This window comes from Pseudonaja textilis, chromosome 1, assembly GCF_049901715.1.
Source record: "Pseudonaja textilis isolate UNSWEBS1 chromosome 1, rPseTex1.2, whole genome shotgun sequence".
In the NCBI taxonomy this organism is placed as follows: domain Eukaryota; kingdom Metazoa; phylum Chordata; class Lepidosauria; order Squamata; family Elapidae; genus Pseudonaja; species Pseudonaja textilis.
In genome coordinates, this window is record NC_141990.1 from 193122514 (window position 1) to 193132928 (window position 10415).

At 40.7% G+C, this 10415-nt stretch overlaps 1 protein-coding gene across 3 annotated transcripts in view; it reads left to right on the forward strand.

Moving 5' to 3' along the window:
* FAP (fibroblast activation protein alpha) overlaps window positions 1-9810 on the forward strand; it is a 61214-nt gene extending 51404 nt beyond the window's left edge. For 2 of the 3 annotated variants that reach the window (XM_026697148.2, XM_026697147.2), the window contains exons 22-26: window positions 2344-2443; window positions 3459-3523; window positions 6956-7028; window positions 7338-7411; window positions 9519-9810. In XM_026697148.2, coding sequence (XP_026552933.1) covers window positions 2344-2443; window positions 3459-3523; window positions 6956-7028; window positions 7338-7411; window positions 9519-9617 — 411 coding nt within the window. In that variant the 3' untranslated portion in view covers window positions 9618-9810. The remainder of the gene's footprint in view (window positions 1-2343; window positions 2444-3458; window positions 3524-6955; window positions 7029-7337; window positions 7412-9518) is intronic. The other variant, XM_087920071.1, reaches the window with a different exon arrangement.
* Window positions 9811-10415: the final 605 nt, after the last annotated feature.

The following is a 10415-nucleotide window of genomic DNA, read 5'->3' on the forward strand; positions in this document are numbered from 1 at the left end:
TTGAACTGAATTGAATTCTTTATTGTCATTGTATGTATATACACAGTATACATACAAAGAAATTCACCTAACACCCAGAGACCAGACTCAACATGCATATACACATGACAATCCCCAAACACCTCCCCACCTGCCAAAATTCCCTGCCTCCTAAAAACACACAAGCATCCACACAACAGACTAAGTAACACTGTCCAACAGCTCACTGATGGTGGTCCTTAAGTTCATTGTTAATTACATTTATAGCTCTGGGATAAAAACTATTCAGAAAACGTGTGATCCAAGTTTTAATTGTTCTGTATCTTCTGCCAGAAGGCAACAGTTCATAAAGATTGTAAGCAGGATGGGAAGAGTCTCTGAGAATGTTGTGCAGCTTCCTCAAACAGCAAGATGTGAAGATGTCATCCAGGGCTGGTAGCTGGAGCCCGATGATATTCTGGGCAGTTTTAATGATTCTCTGTAGAGCTTTTTTGTCTGCTACAGAGCTGTTCCCATACCATACAAGAATGCAGTATGTCTAGCTTTATTTTAGTTGTACAATTTGGGATGGACACCGTTTGAATGGTGTGGGAGTAAGAATGGATTTCCAGAGGAAAGAATTGCAGACTGCAGGAACTAGAAGCACTAGGTGACTCTGACGATGTAGATAAACTTCAAGTGCTTCAAAGACCCTCTAAAAGGATGCAAATGACCAGCTGTCTGCAAGGAATATAAATCCTTCCACTCCCCATTATCCTGTCAGAGCTGAAGAAGCTTCTTGGATGAGAAGTGAAACATCTTCAAAAAAAAAACCAGTCTAGTTGGCTCCTGAAAAAAGCATCTTTGGGACATAATGACTTGGCATCTTCTGTGAGCAGATCCCAGGATCAAAGCCCATACACTGTGTGCATGTTTATTGTATTTATTATTAAATTTATTGGCTACCCATTCTAACCCAGGTTAACTCTGCTCACCCACTTTTGAATAACCCAATTTTTCTGGTTTGCTTCTTTTTCCTCTGTATGTGTTCCTACCTTGAGACAGATCAGTAAAAGGCGAGTTCTCTAGCCCATCACTGTCAATAACACCGCCATGTTATTTTTAATCTATCAAATCCCACAATCACTTCTCTTTCCCTACCACACTACTGTAATAACAAATGAAGTAATTAATAATATGCTGCCCTTTAATGGCATGCTACCTCTGTTGCTGAGACAGTCACCTCACTCTAAATCATGGGAAAACCATTCCTGATTTTTTTTTCTCCTTCAGATTGTATAGCTTCTCAGGAGAATTTTTATTTGTTGCTTACTTTGTAAGGATTGCAGTCTCTTGATAATGCCATTATATTACATGATATGTTCTTCATCTCCATGCAATGTAGTTCAGATTCTTGAATGACATTATACCTTAGAACAGGGGTGTCAAACTCACGGCCTGCGGGCCAGATGCATCCATCCTGGCCACGCCCACCCCTGGTTTAGCGAAGGGGGGAAAGTTGTGATATGTCATGTGACGGCGCGAGTTTGACCCCACCCCCGCCTTAGAATTTCAACTTTCCTAATACTAGTATATTCCTTAGTCTCCTTCATATATGTAAATGATGTTGGCCAATCTGCAAAGGGGCATGAAGAATTACCGAGAAGAGCTATTTTCTCTTTTTATGAAAAGGCGTGAAAAAATGAGAAATTTTGTCATCTCTAATGTAAATGGTTATTACTCTTCAGCTCTGCAGTTGGGACACAGCAGCATTTCTTTTACCTTCTGTAACTGAACCTGCAATAAACATCAGCTAGGTTCATATATCATGTTATGCCACCTTATTAAACATGGTTTGTTGAATATAATCCATAATTGGATGGGTTCCCACATAAAACTGAGTGATAAACCATGGCTCACAAATCATGATGGCCGAGTGTATATAACTTGCAAAGCCAACCCCAAATCATAATATGGCTTAATATGATATAAGAACCTAATCATAAGTTCCTTCGTTCTATCATTGCAGAAGGGAAAATGCAGGTGCAGGTTCTCACTAAATTATGGAACACACCTGGCTGATTAGGGATCAACTACAATCTCTCCCAAGATTGTTATGAAGCTAAAATAAGATGAGATCCTCAGGTGCAACATTTTGGATTCCTAGCGGAATTAAAGAGAAGTATTTTTTAGAAGAGAAATATTTGGAAGTCCCAGTTGTTCCAGCGGCTCATAAAAAAATTATTCAGGAGAAACTGTTGAGTAGTTTGTATTCCTGGATGCCAAAACAAATATTCTCCTTGGCTTCAATATTTTATTACTTGGATTCTTAGAGAGCAAATACTTGCCTTTTCGAATATTAACTTCTCTCTTGCTTCTTTCTAGTCCTATGGTGGATATATTACGTCTCTGGCACTTGGGTCTGGTTCTGGCATGTTTAAGTGTGGAATAGCTGTGGCTCCTGTTTCCAGCTGGGAATATTATGGTATGGAAAAACAACTAACAACATTGGGTTTTGACAGCTGGATACAGAAAATGGATTATTTTTTTAAAAAAAAATAGGTCACTGCTAGGCCTTTGCTCATATGAATAAAGGCTTGAGGCACACTTCATCTAAAAACACCTTCTTCAAAATACACTTTCTTTTAAAAACAAACACACCTTCTCTGGGGCAAAGCTTGCTTTGAAATAGTTTGCAGAGTTGCTGAGTATGTATCTTCAAAGCAGATGTTCTTAAAACAAACATGGCAAAATACAAGCCTTTTCAAAGACATCGTTGTCCATGAAACAGCTCCTGTTTTCAATTATTATGTGCCCTTTATAAGATCAATTGTAGCTTCAGAGGTTAAACTTTGGCTGGGCCTGCTGTTCATCTCAATCGGTTCTGCACGCAATCTTGTGGCTACAAAGCTGGCAGCCTGGCATCGTGCCCAGCTACTTCTTGAACATTCCTCTACCTTCATTACCCTATTTATGCCATCTCAGGCAGGCTTTTTTTTCCACTCCTTGCAAAGTTTTGCTGATGAAGAAACAATAGGAAATGATCATCTGCCCACAAATCAAAATGCACAGAATGCGTATCACAGAGACATATAGTTCCACATCAAGTTAAAGTACAAACAGCATTGTTTTGACAATTCCCTGCTTCTTTGGCAAAAAAAAATATATGTTCGTAATGAATTAAATAAGAACAACTATCTGCATAAAATGGTTTTGCACTTAATATACAAACTAAGAGAGTGAAGGCACTCTCATTGCTCTGGCTAATAGTAGGCTTGCCTCCTGTATGGTTATGGCTGTGTTAATGTGTTTTGTAGCATGAGGCCAGCTTTAAAATTAATTGTCTGTTTTATGGAAAATGATGAGAAAACTGCCCAAACTTCCCTCTGAATGCCTAGCATGAATGAATGTAAATGTAATGCTTTACAATACATCTGCTTTTGTGTGTGTGTTCATGTGTTTCTGTGTATCGTGACAGCTGCATTTATTGTACATTGCAGCATCCATCTACACTGAACGATTTATGGGTCTTCCAACCAAATCTGACAATCTTGAGCATTACAAAGTAAGAACTGTGTAAACATTCCTATATTTTAATTATACTCTTGCTGTTTAATTTCAAATTTCCTTTTCCTGCGTTTTGCTCCTTGGCTGAGTGTGTGGGCTGCCCTCTTTGTCTCTGCCGGTTCTTCCAACTGACACTGTCTTAAATTGATATTTGAGGGTAATTGGGAGGCCTTGTCTATTTGGATTGGGGGGAGGGTTGGCATGGTTTTATAAAGGAAACTAAAGGTCTCCTTTTAAACTGAAAAAGCCATGCCCTAATAACATAGCCTTTACCTCATCCCCAAACTATTACCAAGATAGTTTAAAATGCCTTGAGCGGTTCCAGTATTTCAATAAGTCACAACAATAAGCCTTGGTTGTGAGCTGACACACTTCACTGATTGGTGTTATAGTCAACTTATGGTCATCAGGACATACAAGAGCCACTGTGTTGGTGCTGAATTACTCCCTGTGGTCCCTAGGCAGGTGTGGGATTCTACCAGTTCGCACCTATTCACTAGAACCGGTTGTTAACATTCTAAGCAGTTCAGAGAACCGGTTGTTAGAAGAAATTACTGGCCTAATTCTGTAAGGAAGGCAGGAAGGAAACATTCTGGTGTTGCTTACAGAAACTGCCTCTCCGTTAACCCTTATTACATTCTTGGCAGGACTAGACTTCCTGTCTCTGGAACTTCTCTGGAGTTTTTTTCCCCTCCTTTGCTAGTACTTTGCTTTTGTGGATGACCATTCAATATTACAATGGCACTGAAAAAAGTGACTTATGACTGTTTTTCACACTTACGACTGTGGCAGCATCCCCACAGCCATGAGAGGCCAGGCGAGGAGATGCGTGCCTCAATGTGAGTGATGTTGAATTGGCCACGCCCAGCCAGTAACATGACCACTAAGCCATGTCCACCCAGTCACATGACCACCAAACAACGCCCACCACCTAAGCCACGCCCACAGAACCACTTGTTAAAAATTTGAATCCCACCCCTATCCCTAGGCATTGTCTTCGGGAAGGAAGAAAATCCAGGGAAATAAAACTTGGTTCTTTTGCTGTACCCACCAGGGATTGGCTTAGCGACTTAAGCTGGCCTTAACCTGTGTGCAGAAGGAGGAAAGGGAAAGAGAGAGAGAGAGAGAGAGATGCCTCTGCTGCTTCAAAATCCAACTCTCACTGGGTTTCTCCATAGTTTTTCAGTCTGCTTTTTAAAATAAAAGTTTAATGCTGTTCCATAATAGTGTTAAAACGTGTATCCGAAAGAAGCCTATCAAATGCTAGTTGGAGTCCCTTTAGATCAGGGGTGTCAAACTCAAGGCCCAGGGGCCGGATCCGGCCTGCAGGGTCGCCCTGGAAACAGTGAAGGACTGGTCCACTGTGCCTCTGCCAGTGAAAACAGAGCTCGGGAAGGCCTCATGCTGCCCTTGCAAGCTCCATTTTCGCTGGCAGAGGGTTGCAGGAAGCCATTGCAGCCAGAAACGGAGCTCGGGAGCCATTTTCACTCACAGAACACTCAGGCCCCCACAGGTGCCCCTGACAAGAGTGATGTTGAGCTGGCCATGCCCACCCTGGCCACACCTACCCCAGCCCCCCCGAGGTCAAACACAACCCTGATGTGGTCCTCAATGAAAATGAGTTTGACACTTCTGCTTTAGATGCACTCACACTAATGACTCACGCAAAAACAGAGTGACATAAGATATCCTTGTCAGTCTATCTATTAAAACTTGCCACTTTCCCCGCTCAGCCTGTGTTGATAGATGTTTTCCCATTGACCGCTAATGTTTGAAGATTGGGAGGGAAACAAAACTGAAGGTATCCTCCAACTTTTTTTTTTTAATATGTCCTGTACACAGTGAATAAGGGTTATTGTCATTGGCTGGCAAGATAGGTATTGCCAGTGAGGGCATCCAGTTCTGTGCCAGTAAGGTTTGTGGATGGCATAAGGCAAGGGTCTTCAAACTTGCCAAGTTTAAGACTTGTGGTCTTCAACTCCCAGAATTCCTGAGCTAACATGACTGGAGGAGGAATTCTGGGAGTTGAATTCCACAAGTCTTAAAGCTGTCCATGGCATAAGGGATTGGCAGTTAGTATACTGGAAAAATGAGATATACAACTTTACATAGCATTGTCCACATGTTCTTTTCCCTCCAATTTTAAGCAAAACAGCAGGAATCTTATCCATAGTACATTGCACATTTTGGGCTACTTATGCGGACTGATTATGATGTAGAAATAAGGCAAACCAAGCCTTATTTCAAGAAAATGAGAAATTAAGTTGAAATGAGATGTTCATAATTTTATTTTGCTTCTCTTTTCTAAGCTATATCTTTTCTTGGCTACTTAAGAAGGAAGTCATTTCTTTGAACTAACCCTAAGATAACCATGATTCAAACAAATTTTCAAAACGGATTTGGCTGGTGGCTTAATTTCTTTAACTATAACTCCTGTGAGTCTTGCACTGAAATATTTCTATGAGTTGATGATGATGATGTTAACCATTCAGTCATGTCTGACTCTTGGCAATTATATGGACTAGGTCTCTCCACATCTTCTGATCTTCTTTAATGAAAAGAAGGACCAGAGGTGATATGATAGCCGTGTTCCAGTATCTCAGGGGCTGCCACAAAGAAGAGGGGCTCAACCTATTCTCCAAAGCACCTGAGGGCAGAACAAGAAGCAATGGGTGGAAACTAATCAAACAGAGAAGCTACCTAGAAATAAGGAGGAATTTCCTAGCAGTTAGAACAATTAATCAGTGGAACAGCTTGCCTCTGGAAGTTGTAAATGTTCCAACACTGGAAGTTTTTAAGAAGATATTGGACAGCCATTTCTCTGAAATGGTATAGGGTTTCCTGCCTAGGCAGGAGGTTGGACTAGAAGGCTTCCAACGTCCCTTCCACCTCTGTTATTCTATTCTATTCTATCTTCCAGTACAATGAGAAACAGATAGTCCTCAACTTATGACCACAATTGACCCAAGATTTCTGTTGCTAAGTGAGACATTTGTTAAGTGAGTTTTACCCCATTTTACAACCTTTCTTGCCACAGTTGTTAAGTGAGTCACTGCAGTTGTTAAGTTAGTAATATGGTTGATAAAGGAATCTGGCTTCCCCATTGACTTTGTCAGAAGCTCGCAAAAAATGGACATTGCAACCATCATAAATATGAGTCAGTGGTCAAGCACCTAAATTTTGACCATGGCGATGCCGCAGCAGTCATAAGTGTGAAAAATGGTCCTAAGTCACTTTTGTCAGTGCTGTTATAACTTTGACCGGTCACTAAATGAACTATTGTAACTTGAGATCTGTCTGTACTTGCAGGTAATTCCTTAAACAAAACCCACAAAACCTGAGATTGAAGAATAATTAAGCAGAACTTTTCACTGACTGTAATGAAGGCACCTATCATTTTTACGTAATTGTTCATTATTTTCCCTTTCAGAATTCAACCGTTATGGCAAGGGCTCAGAATTTCCATAATGTGGATTACCTTCTCATCCATGGAACGGCAGATGGTGAGGCTCTGTGAAAAAACTGGTACCAATCCTGAGAGAGAACCACTTTGTAAAAGAAACATTAAGCATTGCTCTGTTCCTGTGAGCAGGGTCAATATATTTAGACATATTTTCATTTTCTGTCTGGCACATTGAGCACTGCTGACTCATTGTTGATCGTCCCTGCTATATCGCTTGTTAACTCATGACACGAGTCTAATGTTCTACTCCTGCGTGCTTTCTGGTATTTGTCAGACTGGTGGGATTTTTGTTTTTTAATCAGCCACGTTCTCTTTCTTAATTTCTTTTCTTCCTTGCTTGATATTTCAGATAATGTTCATTTTCAGAACTCGGCACAGATCTCCAAAGCCTTAGTCAATGCACAAGTGGATTTTCAAGCAATGGTAGATATGATCAAATTATTCAAGTGTCGATTGGTCGTGCTAATAATTTGGAATAGTTGTTCCGTGTTAGATTAGAAGTGGGAATAGGAGTGGGGATAGGTTTTAATTCACCCTCAGTCACAGATGCTTACCTGCTCACTTTGGGAGAGTTATTCTCACCCAGTTCAGCCAACTTTATAGAGTTGCTCTTATGAGGGGAAAATGGGAGGGTTGATTGATAGATTTTGATTACATGCCATCAAGTCAGGGTTGACTCTTAGTGGCCACATAGATTTTCTCCATGGCAATCTGTTCCTAACTTGTGTTTCAGGTCTTCCAATAGTAAAATATAGGAGGGACTGCTATATATGCTGCTTGGAACTCTTGAATGAAACGCAGGCTATAAATCTAATGAAGAAACGGCTACCGCAACTCAATCAATCAGAATAGAGGTGGAAAGGAACTTAGAGGTCTTCTCATCTTGATGAAGCAGGAGGCCCTACACCATTCCAGACAGGTTTCTGTCCAGTCTCTTCTTAAAAACGTCCAGGGATAAAACACCGACAACATCTGATGGCAACCTGTTCCACTGGTTAATTATCCTCACTGTTAGGAAGTTCTCCTTAAGTCCAAGTTGCTTCTCTCCCTGATTAGTTTCTATCCATTGTTTCAGACACACAATAAGATGTAACACAGCCAGATAGTGCATTAGAGGATATGGAAAAGAATGGGAGGACTTCTGGAATTAAAACCAAGCCTCCAAATACTACAACTGATTAAGTAAAATATAATTCATCTTAGATATCTCTTTAATTAAAATTCTGTTTAGCAGGTATGACACTGCAGATCCAAAATGCACCCAATAAAACTACTTTTCAAATGGCCTAAATCAATTACTAAATGTCACAGGATTTTTGCTTTCTCACCCGAAGTATTGCAAGATTTTAGGTGGGAACATTGAAATGCCACAGCTTTTGCTGATCTTTTGGGAGTTTTCCTATAAACAAGGTAGTTTTAGGCTGAATTTTTGGGTCTAGCCAATGCTTTTCAGTGTATCGTAGGCACCATGGTGCCTATAGAAACAGCACTGTTGGCCCCTTGCTTATGTGCCTCAAATCTTCCTCCAATGGACAAAGGACAAGACTGATGGCTTAAACATCTTCATCTCCAATTCAAATCCAATTTTCCTTTTAAACTGGAATCATAGATACAAATGCCTGCTAACTTCTTCTTTCCCAATAAGAGAGGAGGGTGGAAGCTAATCAAGGAGAGAAGCAACCTGGGACTAAGGAGAAAATTGTTGGCAGTTAGAGCAATCAACCAATGGAATATCTTGCCTTCAGAAGTTGTGGGAGCTCCAACACTGGAAATTCTTAAGAAGAGATTGGACGACCATTTGTCCAAAATGGTATAGGGTTTCCTGCCTAGAGGTCAAAATTGATGTAAACTTGGGGTGGGGGTAGGAAAGTACATCTGATAGGAAACCAGCATGTTTATGTTACTTGTCAAAACCCTAAATAGAAGAAAAAATTGGGAGATATAAAGGGGAGTGGGAGGCTGATTTTGCAATTCTGAAGATCTCATTTCAAGACAAAGCCTAATGCTTGATCCCAGCTTTTTTCATTACAATCAGTGCAGATTGGCTCCTTCGGCTTGGATGTTTGCCGTCATAAACCTGCTGTTGCCCCTTCAGGACCTAAATGGCTTTTGTTATGAACGAGAGAATCACACAAGTTTTGATCTTTTGCTCTTGGGTCAGGAAACCCTGCCCTCCCCATGCATAACATACTATAATAAGTTTGCTGTGCAGACTTAGCCAGCAGTTTGGCAATTTGATTTTCACCAGGCTCAAGGTTGGTTCAGCCTTCCATCCTTCCGAGGGGGGTAAAATGAGGACCCAGATTGTTGGGGGCAATAGGCTGACTCTGTAAAACTACTTAGAGAGGCCCGTAAAGCACTGTGAAGCGGTATATAAGTCTAAATTCTATAGCACTGTTGCTTAGTGGGTGAGATGCAAAGACCCAAATCCCCTTTTCTTTCTCCCACCCCATCTTATAAAATTGTTACTGTTTGTTTGAAGTCTGCTTAAGAACCACGGGATTAAGAGAATGTTTCCCTTCCTTTTCAGTGGTACACAGACCAAAACCATGGAATCCCAGGCCTTTCTTTGAAGCATCTCTACATTCACATGACACATTTCCTGAAGCAGTGTTTTTCTTTGCCTTAAGGATTCCTCCCTTCTGTCTTGATTCCAAGACAAAGCAACGTGAATTGCACAAACTATGCACATTCCAAAACCTGGGGAAAAATGGAATTAAAGAGGTGTCGATGATTCTTACTGACCCTTGTGTACCGCTTGGGAATTTTTGTTAGCTAGGAAATAAATGAATACAAATAAAAGTGTGAAATTAAAGGCTGCATATTTTGTGTATTCTCTCCCTATATTGTCAGTCTCACATGTCAAATTCAGGCACACGTTTTGAATCAAGAATAGAAAGAATTTGGGCGGAGGGGAAAGCACTTTTGGAAACAGCCCTGTATCTGGTTGATTATTCAATCTGGCAAATGGAGTCACTGGAAAAATGCTTCAGAAGGATCAGAGACAATTTTGCTGCAAAGGAAAGCCGACCACATTGCTGCTTAACCCTTGGCTGCAGCTCTTCCATATCGCCAGTGGAGAATTGCATCTCAACTGAGCAAAATGATTCCTTTCGGTTAAAAGTGAAATGTGTGTTTTGATGTTGGCCAAGGCAAGTTTGGCTTTAGCATTTGGCGATCCACCTTAAGATTTGGATCTCAGGGAGAGTACTTGTAGGCATTATTATTATTATTATTATTATTATTATTATTATTATTATTATTATTATTATTAATAATTTGCAACAATGTGAAATCACACCCACCGATTCTTTAGCTGGGGTTGGCCTTCATATGCACTGAGTTCTTCCCAAGAACTTAGAATGTCATCATGTATTGGCACAGTATGCATCTGTGGGTGTCAAGCTCACGGGGTTTGGGCCAGATG